Raw genomic sequence first — 23,016 nt, forward strand, 5'->3', positions numbered from 1 at the left:
TGTCTACTGAAAATGACATCAGGGTCACTCAGGGCTCACGAAACTGAGCCACGAACAATTGTGATGCTGTTTTCAGTTGACAACCAGGGTTCCCTGTGGATGGATAAAAACGGGTAGGTTTTGCTTCTTAATTCATATTCCCCAAACACAAGATTAATCTGAAATAGGGATTGCTGTATATCACTACATAAACCTATAGATTAGAATTTTTTTTTCCCAGGAATTCCTTAAGCACTCTAAAAAGGCAGGGCTAGAGTCTGCAGATCTAGAGGTATGTAAACATTTCGATTTCTTCCCTGTTGACCTCCATAAAGTACATATTTGACAATCAGGTCTATGTCACCATTCTTTAACTATTTATGACTCTTGCAGAAAGCAGTAGAGGTCATGTGCATCGTACCTAAAAGGTGCAACGACATGATGAATGTCGGCCGGCTTCAGGGATTTGAAGTAAGAAATAAAAATTGATGGTTCATGGATGTCTTCTTTAAAATGTCAGCTTACACAAGCTGTCCGTCCTGTCTAGGGTAAGATTGTGGCCCAGGGACGCCTTCTGCTACAGGACACTTTCATGGTGACGGATGCAGAGAGCAGTGCGCATGGCCGAATGAAGGAGAGAAGAGTCTTCCTCTTTGAGCAGCTGCTCATCTTAAGTGAGCCGCTGGACAAGAAGAAAGGTTTTTCCTTGCCTGGCTTTCTGTATAAGAACAGCATTAAGGTAAGAACATTGATGATTCTAGTCTGTCCAGCGATCTATGTAGTTAGATGTCTCTCTATCTGCTAACATGCTCTACCTGGCTTGCCAGCTAGCTATCTGGATCCATCCAGCTCTATCTCACGATGTGGCTAGATGTTGCTATATTTGTAGATAACTAGCTAATGAGCTGTATCTAGGTCTCTAGCTAGCTAGCTATATATATATCGAACTAGCATGATATGCACAAAAATGTATATATTTTTTCATAATAATAATTAAAAAAAAAAAAAACATTTTAAAGGTTAATTTCTGTGTCTGCTGCTCCAGGTGAACAGTTTGGGACTGGAAGATAACGTGGAAGGCGACCCCTGCAAGTTCATGTTAACTTCTCGCTTGCCAAACGGCGCCATGGAGTCATTTATTCTACACTCCTCTCACCCGGGGGTACGCGAAGTGTGGACTCTTCAGATCGGCCAAATACTGGAGAGCCAGCGCAATTTCCTAAATAGTGAGTGAGCTGACATGATACATGGGGAAAAAAAAAAAAAAAAGCTTTGTTTTGCACAAGTTAAAAACCACCTTCTGTTTTCTCTCTAGCTCTGACTTCACCAATTGACTATCAGAGGAACCATGTTGGGGCGAGTGGGGGGTCTTTTGTGCCCGGTGTGGGTTCTCCAGGTGGAAGCGGTAGTGGGCCAAATGCAGCAGCAAGTTCTCCAGCGGGCAGCTCCATCCCTCCAGCGTCCCAAGCTGGTTGCCGTCGACCATCTAGGATCCCTCAGCCCTCTCGCTTACCCCAACCCCTCCGCCACCACCCCGGGGCTGATTCCGAAGGCCCCAACAAGATGTCAGGTACGACAGAATGGTTATGCCATGTATGTATACTCGTCTGTGTCATCATCTGTGCTTGAGGTTTTAGTTGTGCTCACTTATGATTCAGGTCCAAGTCCCCGTCCTGTTCCTTCCCCCACGCTCCCTCCAGGTGATAGTCCGCAAGTCAAGCGCCCCATGCACAACCAGGAGGACCAAATACAGCCTCCTACAAGCGTTGTTGCTCCTATGATCCGTGCCACAGTCGGGCCGTTGCCCTCACCCAAAACACGGCCTGGCGCCGTGCCCCCTTTGGTCCCTCCAGCCTTTGTCAAGGACGTCCTTCCACCGCCCCCAGCCAGTCCCAGTCAGAAATCTGGATTCTGGAGCTCCATGCCGGGCTCTCCGGCGAGCCGCCCGGGCTCGTTCACCTTCCCAGGGGAGGCAGGGGAGAGTCCGGTCCGTCAGAATTCGAACCAAAACCCAAATCAAAGCCACAGACACTCCACACACAGCAAGGACGCTGACCGCATGAGCACCTGCTCGTCTGCGAGCGAGCAGTCCATCCAGTCCACTCAAAGTAACGGGGTAAGACCGAAAGCCCGCTGCTGATCCGACTAACATGGAGGCCAAGGGAGACCTGCTCCCTATCCCGCTGCAGCCAGCGCTACTAATCTGTCCACTACTACACATCTCTGCTCCTCAGCGCCATCCTCTCTAGCTTGAAGACTTTAGCAGCACTTTTCTTGGTTCTCATCTTCTCTGGTGGAGCAAACGTTGAGATTGCCTCTTAATTTCACTCTTCTAACCATGCTTTACTAACACTTGACCTCGATCCGTCTCTTGCCATCGTCATGGCGCTCTACTCAAAATTGTCCCCTTTTGTGCAACTAACCTCTGACGTTTGTAGGCTGACTACAAACAGATCTTCCAGCTCAAGCTCAAAAAATCCAAGAAAAAAACTTTCCTTTTCACCTTTCTTGTATATGAATCTCTTTGAATGATCAAAGGTTTCTTTATCCTAATTTAAAATTCACCAAGCTAGTTGTTAAAACTGTGGTGCCTTGATTTGCGGGTTTTGCTCATTCTGATACCAGTTTAGTCACATTGGAGATCTATATTCTCCTCTCGGTTACGAAAGAACCACCACATTTATGTTAAGACAACATGGCCAGTTTCATATTTTGTAAATTGTTTCACTCATAAGCCAAGGTACTATTGTTTTAAGAGCCATTCCTGATATTAAATGACGTATATTAATACAAAATGAAAGTTTTCTTTTTCCTCTCTTCCAAAAAGATGGTACGCAATCCCTCTTGTTTCCCTCCTGTGCCACAGAGTGAAAGCAGCAGCAGCAGTAGCGTATCCACCATGTTGGTGACTCAGGACTACATGGCTGTGAAGGAGGATGAGATCAGCGTGAATCAAGGCGAGGTGGTCCAGATTTTGGCCAGCAATCAGCAGAACATGTTCCTGGTCTTCCGAGCGGCGACTGAGCAGGGACCTGCTGCCGAAGGCTGGATCCCCGGTTTCGTCCTTGGTCATACCTCAGCCATTGCGCCCGATTGCCCCGAGGGACCAATTAAGTACGTTGGCTATTGAAAAAAGGCCACTGTTAACGGAAATGCAATCAATGTTGTCACAAGACACATGCTGAACAAACATTTTGTTGCCTAAGTGAGAAAAACATTTTCGCTTTATTTATTTTTTTTTAATAACTCACCATGGCCTTTGATGGCCATAGTCATCCAAGATCCATTTTCCATTTTAACTGGGTTGGCAGTAAATGAATTAATCATGGGGTGTCCAAACATTATCCTCCAAGGGCAACAGAATGGAAAGAAGTAAGGGAGGCTGTATTTTTTTTAAACTGTAAATTAATAAACAGTAATAAACTGTAAATAATAAACCAAGCAAACAATTACATGTTGCATTTATAATGTAATTATTTTTTTTAAAACCGCTAAGATAAATTACACTTCCAATGCTGTTTACCATCAAACATTTGATTTATTACTTATTATATTAATTAGCATTGTGGGTCATCTTAAAATGTATTTTTCATAGACCACAGGCTGCCAAAATGTAGAAAATATTGAAATGTAATAAAAACATTTTGGTTTCCAGTAGGAAGTCTTCTTCGTGGCATACAACCTTGCGCATCCGAAAGAAATCGGACAAAAAGGAGAAGGACGCAAAGAAAGACACCAAGTTGGAAAATGGTTACAGGAAGTCCAGAGATGGCAATAAAGTTTCTGTAAAGGTAAGTTCTTCTGAGGAAATTCTTCAACTAAGATCACTGCATCCTCTGACACGTTCTTCTTTTTCATTTTCAGCTTTTAAATCCAAACTACATCTATGATGGTATGTATTTCCCACTGCAGCTAAGAGCTATGTCAAATGACAATTACCGGTAATAGTACAATATTGTTTTTCCCCTTTCAGTTCCACCTGAGTTCCTCGTGCCACTGAGCGACGTTACGTGTGACAACGGCGAGAGCGTCACCCTGCGGTGTAAGGTGTGTGGCCGCCCCCGCGCCACCGTCACCTGGAGGGGACCCAATCAGAGCAACCTCAGCAACAATGGCCGTTTCAGCATCACTTACAGGTAGGATAACAGCGTATACAGCAACACATCAAAATGTATTGACCCTCTTGCTTGAATGCGTTTATCTCAGTGACACCGGCGAAGCAACCCTTCGCATCATCGGCGTGGCATCAGATGATGATGGCGTGTACACGTGCATCGCCGCCAACGAGCTGGGCAGCGCCACATCAACAGCAAGCCTCAGAGTGCTGGGTGAGTTCAAGGCGCAGCATTAACCACGCATGCTCCACGATTTCTACATGATGCAATTTTAACCCGCACGTATTTGACAGCGGTGTCCACTGACGGCTTGCGAGTGAGCTGGAAAGACAACTTTGATTCTCACTACATCGAGGTGGTTGAACTGGGCAGGTAATTTGGACAGATACTCACTGGACATTTCATTAGGTACACATTGTGCATACTATAATAAGTCAGTTTACTGTGTTTCTAATAAAGTTGCTTGCGAGTTTTGAATTTTCATGCGGACATAAATATGGAAAGCTGTGTACAAATTAAGTGGACATCCAGTCCTTGGAAGAAAAATGTATGTTTTTTTTTAAAGAAAAGGTTTTGGTTTTCACTAGTTGTAAGTGAAGCTTGTAAGCTTGTAAGGCAAGCTTATAATAGCTCAGGGAAACATTTTACAGTAGAAACGTGTACATCCATAATTGCAATAAATACATGGGCGTGCGCACACACACACATACACACACACACACACACACACACACACACACACATATATATAGATATACACACATACATATATATATATATATATATATATATATATATATATATATATATATATATATATATATATATATACACATACATATATATATTTTTATATATATATATATATATATATATATATATATATATATACATGTATGTGTGTGTGCGTGCGTGCGTTCGTGCATGCGGCGTGTATTTTAAAGAACTTACTTAGTGACAGTCATTAGCAATTGCTGAGTACAAAGGATCACCAATCAACATCTTGATGTTGCATCCAATCCAATACTATACAAGACTCGACCCAAAAATGGGAACATCAGGTATTTATCAAAGTTTACAATGTTGTTCCGTTTACCTCTCAAAAGTTGGACATCCAAGGTATGCTTCAACTGTTTTTCCACAACAGCATAAGATTTGGTACGCGAGATTTTAACAGGCTTTCTGCAGGGCGTTCTTTTGAAATTGAGAGCAAATTAATTGGAACATAGAGCAATTTATTGCTGGATTATGTTTTATGATGACACTTCTGTATAATATTGTATTTATTTGGAAAAGTGGCTTTAGAAAATGGATGGATTGTTATGTTTTAGACGGATGCGCACTGTCATCTGCAATATTCCGACAGACAAGCCAGATATAAAACAGATAATGTTAGACAGTCAAGTCTTCTGGAATTGCAAAATATGTCTAAAGATGTCCCCCCCCTCCATACATATTTATCAGATTCAAAGAGATTTTATTGTCACATTATAGTACTAACCACGCAGTGAAATTCTTATTCTGTTCGCTCCCCGAGCATACTACAATCGATTGATTAAAATTTAAAAAAAAGGTTTGAGAACCACTGAACGCTGTTTTGCCTCACTATAAGTTTTTGTTTTCTTACAAGTGGAGACGGTGGACCTTAAGATAATTTTGGGGTCTTTAAAAAAAAAAAAAAAAAAAACACTTTCTATGTACATATGACTGACCTCCATTATTGTCCACCAGGGGTCGCTTCTCAGTCGTCAAGCGTTGTGACCACCGGGCCACCAAGCGTCCGGTGGCAGTCAAGCTGGTGAACAAGAAACTGATGAGGCGGGACCGCGTCACGCAGGAAGTTAACCTGCTCCACAGGCTCCAACATCCCAACATCATCAACCTGGTGGACACGTACGAAACCCCCAGCAGCTACATCTTGGTCCTGGAAATGTCAGTAGAAAGAAGTGTGAATTACTATGACAAAATGAATCGTACACTGACATTTTTTTTTTCCCCTCCCTTTGCCAGGGCCGACCAAGGCCGTCTCCTGGACTACATCATCAGCTGGGGCAATCTGACAGAGGAGAAGGTGGCCTGCTACCTCCGAGACCTTTTGGATGCTTTACACTACTTGCACAACAGCAGAATAGCTCATCTGGACGTCAAAGTAAGACTGGTCAAAGGTTTTTCCTCTTAACTCATTGGAATTAATGTCAGTGGATTCTTTTTCGTTGTTTTTGTTTTTTTACCCTGTGCTGAACTAAAAAAAAAAAAAAAAATCCTTATTTAATTCAAAACTGAATTCTACTCGCTGAAAGAAATGCCAATCATTGCAGCTCTTCGCATGAATGACGCCCATTGATATTCTCGCTTGATACGAGCAAAATCTTAAAAGACTAAATGCATCCACCAGAGTTTCCCATACAAACATTGCCGCTAGAAATTAGATAGTTTTGGATCTTTCCTTATAGTTACGGTAGTTTTTATTTCGTGTCAGATTTTAATTTATGCATTTAGTATACAGAACAAGTTTGTTAGTTTTATGTTGTCCAAAATGTTTGTTTTTAGTTTAGCATTTAATTAGTTGTAGGACTATTTTATGTAAGATGTTTCATTAAAACAAAGTATTTTATAAAGTAACATAAACTATGCTTTTCAAATGATTGTTTACCTTCTACTGTACAGATGAATTGCAATACCGAAATAATACATTTATGGGGATACTCCACATAAGTCGTGTCTATATGAAAGCAAATAGTGAGGTATCAAATTCATGTGCAAGTATGCCAAGTCGATAGGCGGCAGTAATGTCGCAAATTCTGGGGAATCAGAAAGAACTTCTGCCTCTGACGTAATCAGTATCCGTGTCTTCGGCGGGAAAAAAGAGTAGAGCCCTGACGCAAATCTCCGATTAAGCTGGACACACGCAACCACGAAACCGGAGGCTTGGGCAAATCTCCATTTTGGCCGGAGATTTTGAAACATTCGATTTTGATGGGGAAAAAAAAGACAAAAGCCAAAGTCAATTCAGTGGCATCAGCCCAATTTTTTGTTAACCTTAATATACAAAATTGTTAAAATACAATAATAGCAAAAGTAACTACGCTGTATATTTTTATGTTCATTAATTTGAAATAGGTATATTAGTATGTAATTCGAGTATTGTGACTTTTGAATACTTTTGCATAATGGGAGTCCAGGCTAAGCCAATCATCAAAGTCAATGAAAGGCATGCAAATGTTATAAGTTGCCCACTAGCACCACCCGGTGGTTTTGGGGTGTCAGCACAAACATTTCTATTGTGCCCCGTTTGCGAGTTGCCTTTATAAGGATTCATGCAAAAATCGGGGGAATTGCATGATAAAACATTGGGTTTTTAGTATGTCCAAAAATTGCCAATATTTCCAATTTTGAATGGCAGTAAATGAGCCCGACATGGGCTACCTTTGACTCGACCTCCAGTTTGTAAGCATTTAGAAGGGACAGCAGCGTGGCATATTTAATGTCATCATGTTATGACAATCTATTTGTTGTTGTATGATTTTCCTTTGATATTACACATCAAAAAGCTAGAGTTGGGTCAAAATTTCCCCCAGGCATTAAATTGGGCTGGCAGTGAGTGAGTGAAGTATAGTACAGTTGGGCAAAAGGGTACTTAGTCAGCCACCAATTTTGCAAGCGCTCCCACTTGAGAGAGGCCTGTAATTTTCATCATAGGTGTATTTTCAACTATGAGAGACAAAATGAGAAAAAAAAATGACAGAGAATAACATTGTTTGATTTTTAATTAATTAATTGATAAATTCCTCTGGAAAATAAGTATTTGGTCATCTACAAACAAGCAAGATTTCTGTCTCTCACAGAACTTTAACTTCTTCTTCCTCTGTCCTCCATTCGCTACCTGTATCGATGGCACCTGTTTTCACTCGTTGTCAGTATAAAAGGACACCTGTTCACGACCTCAAACAGTCACCCTCCAAATTCCACTATGGCCAAGACCAAAGAGCTGTCAAAGTACATTACAAACAAAATTATAGACCTGCACCAGACTGGGAAGACTGAATCTGCAATAGGTAAGCAGTTTGGTGTGAAGAAATCAACTGTGGGAGCAAGTATAAGAAAATGGAAGACCTACAAGACCACCAATAATTTCCCTCGATCTGGGGCTACACGCAAGCTCTCACCCCGTGGGGTCCAAATGATAACAAGAATGGGGAGCAAAAAACAAGAACGGGGAGCAAAAATCTCAGATCCACACAGGGGGAGGATCTAGTGAAAGACCTGCAGAGAGCTGAGACCATAATAACAAAGGCTAGCATAAGTAACACAATATGCCACCAGGGACTCAAATCCTGCTCTGGCAGATGTGTCACCCTTCTTAAGCCAGTACATGTCCAAGCCCATCTGAAGTTTGGTAGAGAGCATTTGGATGATCCAGAAGAGGATTGGCAGAATGTTATATGGTCAGATGAAACCGAAATAAAACTTTTTGGCATAAACTCAACTCGTGTTTGGAGGAAAAAGAAGGCTGAGTTGCATTCAAACAACACAATACCTGCTGTGAAGCATGGGGGTGAAAACATCATGCTTTGGAAACAGCCCCAAAGGGACCAGGACGACTGATCTTTATAAAGGAGAGAATGAATGGGGCCATGTATCGTGAGATTCTGAATGAAAACCTTCCATCAGCAAGGGAATTGAAGATGAAACGTGGCTGGGATTTCAGCATGACAACAATCTCAAACACACCGCTCTGGCAACGAAGGAGTGGCTTCATAAGAAGCATTTCAAGGTCCTGGAGTGGCCTAGCCAGTCTCCAGATCTCAACCCCATAGAAAATCTTTGGAGGGAGTTGAAAATTCGTGTTGCCCAGCGACAGCCCCAAAACATCAGTGTTCTTGAGGCGTTCTGCATGGAGTAATGGGCCAAAATACCTACAACAGTGTCTGAAAATCTTGTGAAGAGTTACAGAAAATATTTGATCTCTGTCATGGCCACAAAGGGTATATCACAAAGTATTGAGATGAACTTTTTTTTGGATCAAATACTTATTTTCCACCATAATTTGCAAATAAATTCTTTGAAAATCAAACAATGTGATTCTCTGGATTTTTTTTTCTCATTTTGTCTCATAATTGAAGTGCCCCTATGATAAATTACAAGCCTCTCATCTTTTTAAGTGGGAGACCGTGCACAATCGGTGGCTGACTAAAGACGTTTTTGCCCCACTGTAAGAAACTAAATGCTGGCGGTGTTCCAAAGTAACCCGGTTTGTTGTGTGCGTCCAGCCCGAGAACTTGCTGGTGGTCCACGGTTCCAACGGGCAGCCGTCGGTCAAACTGACGGACCTGGGCGACGCGGTGCAGCTGGGTGGCACCCCCTACGTGCACCCGCTGCTGGGCAGTCCCGAGTTCGCATCCCCGGAGCTGGTGCTGGGCGAGCCGGCGTCGCTGACGTCGGACGTATGGAGCGTGGGCGTGGTGGCCTACGTGCTGCTGAGCGGTGCCTCGCCCTTCCTGGACGAAAGCACCGAGGAGACCTGTCTCAACATCTGCCGCCTGGACTTCAGCTTCCCCAAGGATTACTTCCACGGCGTGAGCCAGGCGGCGCGCGACTTTGTGCGCCTGCTCCTGAGGATCGAGGCCGGCGCAAGGCCGCCCTCGGGGCTGTGCCTGCAGGAGGCCTGGCTGCGGGCGCTCGACCAGCGCACCTCCGCCGAGTGCTGCCTGGACACCTCGCGTCTCGTCTCCTTCATAGACCGCAGGAAGCATCAGACGGACGCCCGGCCCATTGGGGGGGTGCGGGGCTTCATCCTCAGCCGTCTGCAGAATCAGGTCTGAGCTGGCTCGGGTTTCAGAGGGCTGGAAAATTCCCATGGCAAGTTAAAGGGACGACTTGGTAGTTGTAATACGGCAAGCCAGGTTTCTATATTGTTAGTTGTTTTTCCTCGGGTTGGGTGGTTTCTTAAAAAAAAAAAAAACAGCAAACTCCTGCTATGCTACAATACATCTCCCATCCAAATTCAAGTGATCAGTTCTTGCTCAATCTTCAATTCTGTTAGTGAGCATTTAAATTTCCCTTTTGCTTGCCATGGGAAGTTTCCAACTTCCTGTAACTTTGCAACCCTCGCCTGAGCAAACATCGGGAATGTTTGCTGTGCCAAACGAAACGCTGAGCTCATCCTTCTTCACACACACACACAAAAAAAAAAAAACTCAGTCCTTTTGGAGTTCATGGATGCCCTTGTCTACTGCTGCTTGCTGCTTTACACTCACATTTTGTCGGTACACCAAAAAAAAAAAAAAAAAATCCAAAAAATATATAGTGCCATGTAAGTAATTTATTTTCCTTAGCAATGGTTCAAATACGACCAGCCGAGAGAAATGACGCCATCTTGTGCGTTTTTGTTCACTTTTTACGCTTCAACTTTGGTACATTTCCAGAAAGGACACACGCACAGACTCCCAATTGTTGTTGAGACGTTCAAACCAACAACGACGACGACGACAAAAAAAAGACATTGTTCATCGAACAAAAAAGTTGTGTTGAAGCCTTATCGCGTCCATACGTTACTCCAAAAATGTTCAAGATGATGACAGATAACGTAATATGATGCTATCGCCCGAAGAACTCAAGTGTAAATGCACTCATCGTACGTTCTGTTACTCATGTGCAATGTTGCAGCGTTAATGTTTTATGCAACTATTTATGAAGACATCCGTCATTGTGTATAATAATAATGAGTGTCGGTACTGAGAACTGCTGGTAGTTGCGAGTCATCGCTTACAATCATTCGCATTGATTTTTTTTTTTTTTGTAATGTTTCTCCTGTGTAGTATTGGCACACCAAAGTTGCTAGAATTTTAAATGTACCGTTACTTTTTCCTTAGGCTTTGCTGTTTTACACAGTTGACTAGGTGAGATGATTGTTTACACGAGTCCAAAAGCGATTTTTAAAACAAGAACAAAACAAACAAAAAAAAATACAGAAGTTGAATTTGAGGAGCTGTTTTGTAAATCATTTTGTTCAACTTGTGTACAGATACTTTTTTTTTTTTGCCAAATTTAGCAAGCTCTAAAAGTCCTGTGTAACATTTTATTTATTTTTACAAGGTGTGCAAACTTGAACTGGATACCTCAGTTTAGGATTTTTTTTTCCCCTTTTGTTACCTGTCCACATTTCACTCGTTTCATACAGTACGTTTGCTATTTTCCATTTTGTTTTTGTACTTTTGCATGTATATTTCTTTGTACAGATCGTATTTTTCTTGTAAATATTTTCATTTTTGCCATCAGTTATTTGAAGATTAAACATAATGGACACATAAGCCCTGTTTAATGTGTATTTATCAATAATACCCTTACCAAACATGTTTTGAAGGACTTACTAGGTTATTTAAAAAATACTATTCATTTTTGACTGCATTCTATACATTGTCCTTTGAAAAAAAAAAAGACCTTTTATATACTGTATATACACGGTTGTTTAAAAGGCCCTACTGTGCAGCTTTAAAATGCCGTTCTCATTACATGTTCATCTAAAGAAATTTACTTGCTTTTTTAAAAGTATGCATTATATGTTAGTTATTTGAAACAATTTGCATTTTTAAAGCCTTGACAAGTGTAATTAGATATGTTTAAAAACATAAAAGCAGAAAAACGACTCATTTGATTTTTCGCTTATCAAATAAAAACGAAATATAAACGCTATGTTCTCATTTCTTTTTGAAAAGGCGCAATAATTTGGGTTCAGTACTGTACAGTACAGTGGAGGAGAAAAAAACGAATTTTCGTCAGCAATTCTGATTTGACCACATGGTGGCGACAGCGTGGCGTCTGGAGATTGGTCCATCCGTTTCCAGTGAGTTTTTTTTTTTTTTTTTTTACAAGTAGAAGGTTGACATAGATTGGTGGAAATTAGAACAGCCTGCAGGTTATTTGCAGATTTAAAATGCAATGCATTTTGTTCATGTGAATTATTTTTTTGTGGAGTCCATATAAAGCCAAAGTAGTTATGATAAGTCACAAAGCGGCAGTAAGACTGCAAAGCGCAGACATGAAGAGTTGCTTTAATTGGTAGGCGCACAGGCAAGTTGCCAGTTTATTTGGAGACAGGTGCGGCAAGATGGCGACTGCGTGACTCTCAAGTGAACGGAAGCGCAACAGAATTACAATATATGCAACAAATGCAATTAGTAAAACAAAGTTTTATTCCCAAGAACAAAGCTATTGGATGTCCAATTAGGTCAAAATACAAATGCCAACTATTCTGCAACAAACAAAATGTCATCAAGAGAAAGAACATAGGACTACGTTCCAGACAACTAACAAAAAAAAAACCTCATTTCGTTTTGTTTTTTTCTGTATTAAAACGGCAACCAAATAAAAATCGATTGGAAAAAAAGTTTAGAAATGTAATATTCAGCTACCAAGAGACAAACTATAAATTTTAGTTTTCCAACTAATTGTAGACAGGAAAAAAATAAAATCAAACGGTGTTTCAATTTTGTTGTTTGTACGTGTTTTGAAACTATCCTGTAATTCTCTAAATTTAGAAACTGGAAAAGCTATAAATTCTTTATGAAGTCTTTAATGTTTCCAGACATATTTTCTAATTAACAAAAGAGGTACGAACCAGGGACAGGTAGTTCCATTATTGAATTTGAGTGTAGTTTACCCAGCATTTGTTGATAGATTTGATTCTTTATGCATATAACGTGATTACAGTGTTCCGTCTCTATATCAAGGTTCAGTTATTGCGGATTCACTTTGTTTTCATTTGTAAACATAACTTCGGTTTATGTAACTAATTTCAACTTCTTCAGACCAGTCAATGAATATCAATTTTCTTTAATTAATTTTAGTTTTTTTTTCAGTCTCTACTCCATGGACATTCATTTATGACTGTTTTTTATGCAGTTTTACCTTGCTATTTTTTTTTTAAATATTTTCCCTCCTAAGTTGGACCACACCCAAAAGAAATATTGCTTTTTATCGATTATTTCGCATCAGAAACTAACAAAAAAAGGGAAGAAAAAAGTTTAATCTGTACTTTGCAGATTTCAGTTACTGGATATATGCTTGCAAACTTAACTCTCGCGATAAACGATGGAACACTAATTGTGTCAATTTTGTCAACTCTTTAAAATAAACTCGCTGCAAAAAAAAAAAAAAGCCTCGCTGCAACCAGTTGATTAACTCATTCACTGCCAATGACGACTATTGATGTCAAAGATTCCGTTTAACTGGACTGGGAGTAAATTAGTTAATTATTTAACCAGTCACTATAAATTGCTGGCATTATCCTCCAAAATAAAAATACTTTACTTGAGCTAATCTACCGTTTTGGGAACAACAATGAATTTATTCACTGTCAATGACGGCTATAGACGTCAAAGATTTCTTTTGACTGGGCTGGCACTAAATGAGTTAAGGTGCTTTTTTTATTTGGTAAGTTTGATTTCTAATCAACTTTAAAAACATCTTTACTAAAAAATAATGCACAAAGGGCTGAATTAATTCATAATAATATATAAACTGTCACTATAAAAATGTAACGGTGTGGAGACTTAAATTAAGGTGTCATATTTTAACCAGTGGGGGCGGTCAAGCACAAATTGTGCACAGTCTGCTAGTCAAGAAGAAGAAGCCATGGAATTTTTTATTGGCTTCGTAGCAACTAACAGGCAGCTCCACTTTCAAGATTACTCAAGGAATATTGTTGAAACATCGTAAGTGACATCAAGGGCACTTATACATGTGTATAAATCCAATGATATATGTGTAAACTAAATTTTAGTTCATGTTTGTCAGACCTTAAATGGTAATTGCTCATGCTAATCGCGATTGCTAACTGGTTAGCCTAAGATGGAACATTAGTGTAATAATTAATGAGTAGTTATAACCACCCACAATAATGTCAATAGAGTAGTTACATTCGCTCAACGATTAGTAGATTGTAAAAAAAAAACAAATAGCATATTTTTCAATGGAATAAACTTTTGGATAATTGATTTTAAAAAGATTTGCTAGTGATATCATAGCTTCGCAGGTAATGACCAATCACGGCTCAGCTTGCAAACGTCACAAAATCAAGCTCAGGAAATAGGTGAAGGTGACAGTTTTTGACACATTTTTCACCCCCCCTTCAAATTTTGCAAGCGAGCCTAATGAAGTGGCCGATGTGTGTTTACACAAGAGACGCTCATAGCTCCTCGTGCTGTGTGTTGATTGTTACGTTGTCAAGGTCTACGGAGGCAAACCAAATTGCGTTCCCGCTTCATGAGCGATGGGGAAACGTGATTGCGGTGCAGCTTCGTCACAGACGCTTTGTCTGGCCTTTCCTGTTACCCTCTCCCGAAAAAAACATGTTTGTTCCTGGTTCGATATTTATGTAGCCAACTGTTAGCGGTCAGGGAAATCCTGTCTGACCTCTCAGCCTCTCCTTGATGAGAACGCGGGCACTTGCTGACGTCCAGAGGTGGATGGTGATTTTTTTTTTTTTTTTTTTTTTTTTTATCATGTGAACCTTGCATAACTCACTAATCTTTGTTTGACCAGTGATCCAATGAGCGTACCTGGAAGCGGCTTTGGAAAGACATTCAAGCATGATTCAGAACACGCAAACGCACACGGATGATGAGTTACACTTGTGAGTGCACACACACACACACACACACACACTAGCACATAGAAACGCGCAGATGGTTGCAGTTAGAGAGTAATATTTTAACTGAGACTGACACTGGTGTTTCATGTCTGGAAAATCTGAGTAATGCTTGTTTGACAAATCATCTCTGATGTAGTGTAGGCTTTGTTTAATCAAGCTATGATGCATTAAAACAAGCTTGTACTGTACATGGAACAGATGGGAGTGCATTGTTCCTTTGTGTTCCCGACCCTTTAAACGTATTAAAGTTAAATAACCAGGGGTACACGTGAACATTTTCAAATATCTTCATTTTAGAGGAAATGTCTCGGAACAATTGAGTGCTGCAAACATGTATTATACGTTTGTGTCAGTGTGAATTTTAATTGCGTAGCCCAGTGCTTCTCAACCTTTTTTCAATAATTTACACCTGTGAAGTCTTTTTTACAGCACTCTAACAAAATAAACTAAACCAAATAAACAAAACGAAATAATGGCCTAGAAAGTTTTACAAAGGAGTCACTATTACACAACTCAGCAATAGGTTGTGTCTTGTTCCAATTTATTTGCTCTTTATTTGAAAAGAAAACATTTCCTGTTCCCTGCATTAATAAAATATTAAATTGTGCGAAAACCTGTTAAAATCTCATGATGGGAACTACAGCCAGCTCTGTTTCGAAATTGAAATGTTAGCTGTACTTTATCATAAACATTCAATAATATCCCAGCATTAAAACACACACAAAACAAATGATAAATACTTTAATATCAAATGTCAGTATTAAAAAAAAAAAAAAAAAGGGAGAGCTCCATTGATTGTGTGATAAGCCCTGCTTTGGAAAACCCCAAACAATTGACGGCTTAGTAAAATGTTTGTAATTGCCTATACTGTATAAATATACTATAAACTATAATCCTGAAACAGGTTATTATCAATTTAAACTTATTTTACAATGTGTGGGGGATGTGTGCGTCACCGACTGAACGCTCATAAAACCACATCATCCTTCTCACTATGTAATAAATATCAAGAGAGGCCAGAGGCAGCGCAGAGAAACAAAGATCAAGCCAAACAAAGCACAGATGAATGAAATGTTAAAGTAATCAGTTCTGAAACATGATTTTGGGTGCGGCCCACGTGGCCTGGTACCTGATGATCCAAGGACCGGTACCGGGCGGTGGATAGGTTGTTGGGGACTGCTGCTCTAATGATGTAAACTATTACTTTAGCTTTAGCTTGTGGCATAGTAAGGACATTACATAAAAAGCAACAAGAAATTGTGAACAATCAATTTATGAATTGCAACTTTTCACTTTTTAATCTTGAGTCTGACAAGTATCTCTGAACCGAGTCATCATTTTTACAAAAGTCATTTTGATAGTAACGCCTCAAAAGTAGTAATACATTTGCATGAAGCCCGACTGCCCCTTCATATCAGGCCGATTTCAGCGAGACTATAATTGTATTTTCTGCCTGAGGCGTTCTTCTTCCGAGGAAATGTCTTACATGCAGTTTTAATTACATTTCCGCTTGGTCCAAATTAGCCTAAAAGCGGCATGAGACTTTTTGCGGCATGACTCAAGCAAATAGTGGAGCCTTGTTCCATGCACCCCTGGCACATTAAACCAACCCAAAAATAATTTATAAAGTGTTGCTCCTGGAAAACGGCGCAAAGCAGCCACAGTCAGTCGCAGGTGTTATATAACGGGCCCCTTGCTTAGTGAAGCTGTCATCTGCTGGAACTGTAAAACAATGAGAGTGAAGGGTGAGAGATAACAGAGCATGGCCCCTACTGTGATAATACCACTGGAGGGTGACTATATTTAGAGGCTCGCTTTGCCTTGGGTGTGTGCGTATTTGTAACTGTACGCATTTTGTGGGGACATAAATCTGTTTACATGACGCGCTTGCCTTCTGGAGACAATGTATATGCTTAAAAGATGGTTTTGGGACATGAGCCATGCTCACACACATACGTCAATGTGATGTCACCCAAAGCTTGCTGCAGCATACATGTACTAAGATCCAACACAAAAAGCAGTCGATTGTGCTGTGTGATTGTTTTTCTATAGCTCCAACTGTGTCAGCAACAATCGGGTACACTTAAAATCGTGTCAAGTATGTACTAATTGTTTTAAGGGCGTGTGCACACTTGTGCAACCACATTATTTTAGTGTTTTTATTTTTAATCCCGCTCTATTTGTGAACATATTGTTGCACAGGTTAAGTCGTATCATAATCGATGCCAATTGATGTCAACTAGGTTTATTTAATTTTTTTGAGGGGGGGCTGGAGAATGGGGATTAATAAAAAAGACACTTAACTGGTCTGTCAGAATGCTGAAAATTGGCTTGCAAGTTTTTTCGGGGCGGGGGGTGACTGGCATTAAATTTGTATTTAAAAAAAACAATTAACGATTAACAAAAACCTGACGTTTGAACAGGTGTGTGTCGCTTTTTTTACATTCGCTGTAACTGACTTAAAAAGTACATGCATCACTAGTTGTAGTCTCATAAAACTAAGAATAGAGTAGAATAGAAAATAATAGAATATAATGATTTCATTCTCATTGAATAGCTGATATAGAACGAAATGTGGAGCGCTGCTCTGATTGGTTTACAGTGATCCCTTGCTGCTTCGCGCCTCACATATCGCGCCCTCAGTGCATCACAGATTTTTTTCCATTAAAAAATAAAAAATAAAAAGCTATATTGTGAGCACTGAACGTTCCCTGCATGCCAGACAGACGAGTTAACTCTAAATGCACATGCCACGTGTAGTCCTCAGACATTAAATTACTGCAGTACACATATTTACTTAAATCTTAAATTATTAAAACTTAATAACTGTACTGTTATCCCTTCCCGTTTCCATCCCTTGGCTGTAATCTTGCTGGGAGTCGTGGTTGGCCTTGTATTAGTGGCACCCGGAAGTCGAATCAGAGTGAAGCCTGTCGCTAACCAAAGATAACAAGCAGAGTTTACACTTGAAATTCCAATTTATTACAAAAGAAACCCAGGTAAGAGATTTACAATGCTCTGTTGCTGATAGATACAACTCCCGGGCAGTAGTAGATTACAATTCCTACCCTCATTGGTCGATGGTCGCGCCGGGAGCCAATCATGTGTCTTGTAGGAGGGCCCGCGAGCTGAGCTGATTGACAGATTTGTTTTGGAGTCTAACATGAAACTCGCGAAAGGAGGGAGAGCAGCGCAACAGAAAAGCATTGTGAATCTCTTCCTTAGATTTATTTTGTAATAAATTGGAGACTACAGCCAAGGGATGGAAATGAGAAGGGATAACAGTACAGTTAAATTTTAGTAATTTAAGGTTTAAGTAAATATGCTTACTGTAGTAATATTTGTCTTAAATATTTGTCTTAAATATGTAAAGTATATATAATTGTAACATTTTTAAAAAATTCACGCAACCACATTCACATGCATGAAAATTTTGGGGTGACACAGTTTTTAACCCCATTAACTGCGAAAAACGAGGGATTACTGTATTTTCACTCTCCTGTTATGTTCTGGAGGGGCAAAAAAGAAATCACAAGCTTTGATGGCAGAATGAAACTTTTTTTAATTATTACTCATGATCTCTTGTCAAATTGACCCAGGATGTTATTACTATTCAAACAAACAAACATAACTCCACAGCTATAACTTTGATATTGCCTCTGTTTACTGGGTTATTTTGACCCAGAGAAACTATTGATGTTCCTCATTGGTCAAAGTGACCCATTTACATTATTGCTGTTTCTTACAAAAAAACACAACCGGAGGCGTAAACACGAACAATAGATAGAATAAATACTGTATTATGGGGTATTATGTAGTTAACTTGGGAAAACATGCACTTCTACAGTGAATTAATGCAAATGTTTGCAGCACAGGTCTCAATTCCACAACTTCTCACCAGGGGGGGGCTGTCACAAAAAGGCTTTAGATGATTTCATGTTCTGTGTTTATTGGCTGCCTGCCAATCACCAGGAGACAAGTCCATCAACATGGCCAAGTTGCCCTCGGGGTTATCAGCGCTTATGTTTACCCAACCCTGGTCACCACATGTTCTCAATTTTTACTCACGTCAATACCTGTGAAAGTCTTCATCCATAACAATATTCTGCTCCGTTTTTTTTTTTGTTTTTGTTTTTTTTTGTGTATTTAAAACAAACACATTTGCCTTTGCCTTTGCACAGTCTCCTATCTTCGTGCTAATAATGCAATTTAACAGACTGCCTCATAAATTGCTTCTCATTGAGGTGAGTTCCCTTTTTTAAAAATTTCACAGTTTGGCCTATGCAACCCCTGTAATCTATACTCTGTATTATGATTGACATTCCGTTTGTGGAATATGAATTAAGCAGCCAAAGCCATCTGTACCCACATATCTCAGACAGCAGGTGAGCAGTGATTGGTCGTTACTTGTGCCCCAAACAAGTGTTGATGTAATTTTCGTCAAAATGGCCACCCCGAGATGATTAAAAACAGGTACACTTTTCTATTTAAATTCATATTCCATAAACTCATTATTTAGCATTCCATGTTAACACTAGTGGGGACATATTGACAGTAAAGAGAACTGTATTGGGTTGACTTACCCTTTAAGGCTTTTTAATGCTGTGGCAGAAACAACATATTTTCAAATTAAGCGCAAGTTAATTGGAACATGAACATGAGCAAAAAATGAATATTTTGTTCAATTTTGTGTGGGTCCGCAAGGATGGCACAGAATTCCGTTTTTTCCCCCACCATGCAAACAACGCATTATGTGGCTTAAGGTATACTTAGCTGAAAAACCTTTCACAGCGAGTACATAGTTGAAAAACGGTTATGGACAGCATTGATGTTGCCACCCTTTAAAACAAAGCATACCCATTTCAAGTCATTTTGATAATTTTGCTCTTTCCTCTTACAGTTCTGTAAAATCTAAAATTGTTGAACACAAATGACACAGCAACACAGGATGACAGACAATGCATTTTTCACACTGTGAAATATGACCAATATTGCAGGTTACTGAATATTTACAGCATGTTTATGTCTGTTATACTGCCCCCTCCTAACCAAGGAACGTCACCAAAATAAGCACGATTTGAATTAAAAAAGAAAAAGTGTTCACAGACAAATGTTTTGAGTTAAAAATTAAACCTGTAAGTCAAGGCGACACTGTACCGATGTTAACAATGTATTTGTTGTTGTTGTCATTTTTAGTGCAATGATGATGCAAGTTACAGCAAGTTACATTTAGTGCTGACTTTGCTTTATTTGCTATATGACCTAAAGAAAAAAAATGCCGCTGGAGCTGAGTTATAAAGGGTATGTGGTTACTCTGAACATTTTGTCCCAAAGATGCTTGCCAGCAAGCCAAGTGACAAAAGTCCATTTAGGGAGTGGTTTATGCTAGATGAATGGCTCAAATAAAAAGCACCGTCCAAGAGCTTGAAACTTCTGTGAAATTATCTTTACTGGGACTGTGGTATAGTGATAAAAATGCTCATTTTATATACAACGATATCAACTTTTCAACTACTGCTGGGGCACAATTCTTCACTTTGCCAAGACTATGTGCAAATTTCTATGCCTCCAACTCAAATCTCTGTATGACTGGATAAAAATTCCCACAACTACTCTCCTAATATTTTTTATAGAGTCTTCCCAGAAGAGTGGAAAAACTGTGGGACCAACTCCACATGTTCTTCCGTTTTTCAGATCTCGGTGCAAAAGTGTGACGCAGCATTTTAAATGCGCCTCTCCAATTTGATGCCTGCAGTGCAAACCGCTACTGCATGTGGCCGCATGTTGATCACGTGACTTAACAGGAAGCAGACTACTGACGACTACTTGGTGTGCATTAACACGCTGTCTTGTTTAGCTTTGGGCACCAAAAGGTACTGGCTCAGCATAATGAAAACATCACAGTTAGAAGTAATTCACCTAACAAGTCAGATTGTCAAGTGTCATACAAGTAGAAGAATAATTTAACCATGGTTAATTGCACTCATTCAAACAAAAATAAAATACATATAGAGTATGTTTATCATCATGTGATGTTTTATAGGTATTGCTGGATTAAGGCAAGCAGCTATAAGAAGTTACATAAGAATGTCTTGAGCCCTGTGACATCAAACGCTCTGTCATATATATATATATATATATATATATATATATATATATATATATATATATATATATATATATATATATATATATATATATATATATATATATATATATATATATTTTTTTTTTTTTTTTTTAAATTTTATTTTAGCTGTTTTCTCTCTCTTTAATAGCTTAAAGCAGTGGTGTCCAAACTATGGCCTGGGGGTCATTTGTACACCGGCATCCACTTGTTTGCGGCTGCGGCATATGCTAAAAATACATCTTTACATGGCCTGCAATGTTATTTAAAAAAGTAATAAATAATTATGGTATAAAATCCTTAAAGCAACAAAAGCAATTGCTTAGTTCGATGAGTTCATTACTAAAGTATCAAAGTAATCCACTATTATAGGAACTAAAAAGTACTAGTATTTTAACTACTAAAATTACTAAAGTAATTAATTTAGCTGGTAAAGTGTCTTCCTTTAGGTTAGGGCTGCACGATTATAATCAAAATAATAATCATGATTATTTTGGTCTATTGTAATCACGATTATTCGGCACAATTATTCATCATGTTTGGTCAAACATGTCTATTGCTTTTTTTTTAAACAAGCATTGTATAAGCAAGGTTTCAAGGCTTGATACTTACAAATAATAAACTAAATAAATGAATACATAATAATGGCAAAAACGTGGCACACAGGGCAACACAGCTAACTTACTTGGTGAATAAAAACCGATGGAAAAAAAATTGGTCTACTTAGAACCAAGCACATGATATATTTTTAAGCGAATTTTAATCAATTAGCAGACAAAATGTCATTTTCGATCATTTCAAACAGAATTTATCCCAATTTTTTGCCAATCGAATTTTTCACATTGGGTCTTAATTGACAGATAGCACTGTAAATACGGTACAGTGGACCCCGGTCTACGCTATCCCTGCTTTACGTTTTTTTTCATCTTACGATGTAATCTGCTACGTTTTTTCGTCCCCTCTCTACGGTATTTTTCCCGCTTTTCAGGAAAAATAACTGTCATGGCCCTAGGGGTTGGCTGTATTTGTGTTGTTTTGTCTCCATCTTCGGGCATTTTTAGGTAATTGCTCTTATTTTCTGGTCCCGTCAAACTGCCTGCGCTCCAACGCGTCACTCAGCTGCTGGTCTGCTATTGGTCTGCGTCACGACTCCCTAAGATACTGGTCTACTATTGGTCGGCGTCACTGTCAAAATGGCGGCATGCTAGGGACTGGATCTCGTCTGAGTGCTTAAAATAACTATTTATTGTGCATTTTACTGCTTAATTCAAACTTGAATGGGTGAGCCAGAGGTCCCAAGATTGCTAGTGATGTTAAAGAGGATGATTTTTACAGAAACGAAGCTGGAGATAATCAAGAAATACAAAGAAGGCTAAGCTAACCCAGCCTACCCTCATTAGGCAATATGGCCTAACAAGTTTGTCAAATAGGTAAATAAATCCTGTCTATATATTTTATTTGTGATGTTTTTTAATTGTATAGATGTATATTATATATACGTAGCACTTACCATACTATTTTGATACCATTTTGTAATATGTAGGCCTATGTACAATTTTGATGTTTTTACCTGAAGTTTTACATGCATTAGGTTTGGATTACCCGCCATAAGGCAAATTCGCATTACAATCCCAACTGCGGAACAGATTAATTACATGCAATTTCTTCATGAATTGCACCTGTTGTAGTTAATTTATGTTTTTGAAATTGGAATACCCACACAATTTCCTGTTTTTTCAGTTTTACTGTATCTTTTACATTACTTTGCCTTTTCAAACCGTTCCTACTTTATATATTGAAGATTGTTCTTTGCACTGCCGTACACTTCCTTTCACCGATTAATGTATATATATATATATATATGTATATATATATATATATATATATATATATATATATATATATATATATATATATATATATATATAATGATTTAAAGTAAAGTACTATATAATCTATATTTCTGGGATGTTAAAGCTCAGAAAGTTGGGTCAAATTGAGTCAAATATTGGGTCACTCCTTTTTAAACTCATCTTTGGGATATTTTTAACCAATTTTTATAATATGGCTGTGTGTGCATCTGTCAGTTGTTTATCAAACCATCCACAGCAAAACAGATCACTGTAAAGTCTGCATCAGTTGTA

General features: G+C 39.1%; 2 protein-coding genes and 1 pseudogene across 6 annotated transcripts in view; all 3 read left to right on the forward strand.

Annotated features, from left to right (window-relative positions):
• LOC148406636 (triple functional domain protein) overlaps window positions 1-11,404 on the forward strand; it is a 70,713-nt gene extending 59,309 nt beyond the window's left edge. For 2 of the 3 annotated variants that reach the window (XM_088404259.1, XM_088404260.1), the window contains 15 exons: window positions 221-271; window positions 373-450; window positions 527-718; window positions 1,025-1,205; window positions 1,295-1,549; window positions 1,638-2,095; window positions 2,846-3,093; window positions 3,635-3,770; window positions 3,844-3,871; window positions 3,953-4,115; window positions 4,186-4,307; window positions 4,388-4,466; window positions 5,826-6,026; window positions 6,105-6,243; window positions 9,365-11,404. In XM_088404259.1, coding sequence (XP_088260385.1) covers window positions 221-271; window positions 373-450; window positions 527-718; window positions 1,025-1,205; window positions 1,295-1,549; window positions 1,638-2,095; window positions 2,846-3,093; window positions 3,635-3,770; window positions 3,844-3,871; window positions 3,953-4,115; window positions 4,186-4,307; window positions 4,388-4,466; window positions 5,826-6,026; window positions 6,105-6,243; window positions 9,365-9,916 — 2,883 coding nt within the window. In that variant the 3' untranslated portion in view covers window positions 9,917-11,404. The remainder of the gene's footprint in view (window positions 1-220; window positions 272-372; window positions 451-526; window positions 719-1,024; window positions 1,206-1,294; window positions 1,550-1,637; window positions 2,096-2,845; window positions 3,094-3,634; window positions 3,771-3,843; window positions 3,872-3,952; window positions 4,116-4,185; window positions 4,308-4,387; window positions 4,467-5,825; window positions 6,027-6,104; window positions 6,244-9,364) is intronic. The other variant, XM_088404261.1, reaches the window with a different exon arrangement.
• On the forward strand, window positions 6,265-9,347 carry LOC148406637 (uncharacterized; annotated as a pseudogene).
• Window positions 11,405-13,737: 2,333 nt separating the features above from the next.
• The window catches only part of LOC148406638 (growth factor receptor-bound protein 10-like), an 81,505-nt gene continuing 72,226 nt past the window's right edge, over window positions 13,738-23,016 (forward strand). Inside the window, exons 1-3 of one of the 3 annotated variants that reach the window (XM_088404732.1) lie at window positions 13,745-13,807; window positions 14,323-14,556; window positions 14,637-14,727. The gene's annotated coding sequence lies outside the window, so the exon portion shown is untranslated. Of the gene's footprint in view, window positions 13,808-14,322; window positions 14,557-14,636; window positions 14,728-23,016 lie in introns of all 3 variants that reach the window. The other 2 variants (XM_088404733.1, XM_088404736.1) reach the window with 2 other exon arrangements.

Source organism: Hippichthys cyanospilos, chromosome 21, assembly GCF_059441005.1.
Source record: "Hippichthys cyanospilos isolate Australia breed blue-spotted pipefish chromosome 21, RoL_Hcya_1.0, whole genome shotgun sequence".
NCBI lineage: Eukaryota > Metazoa > Chordata > Actinopteri > Syngnathiformes > Syngnathidae > Hippichthys > Hippichthys cyanospilos.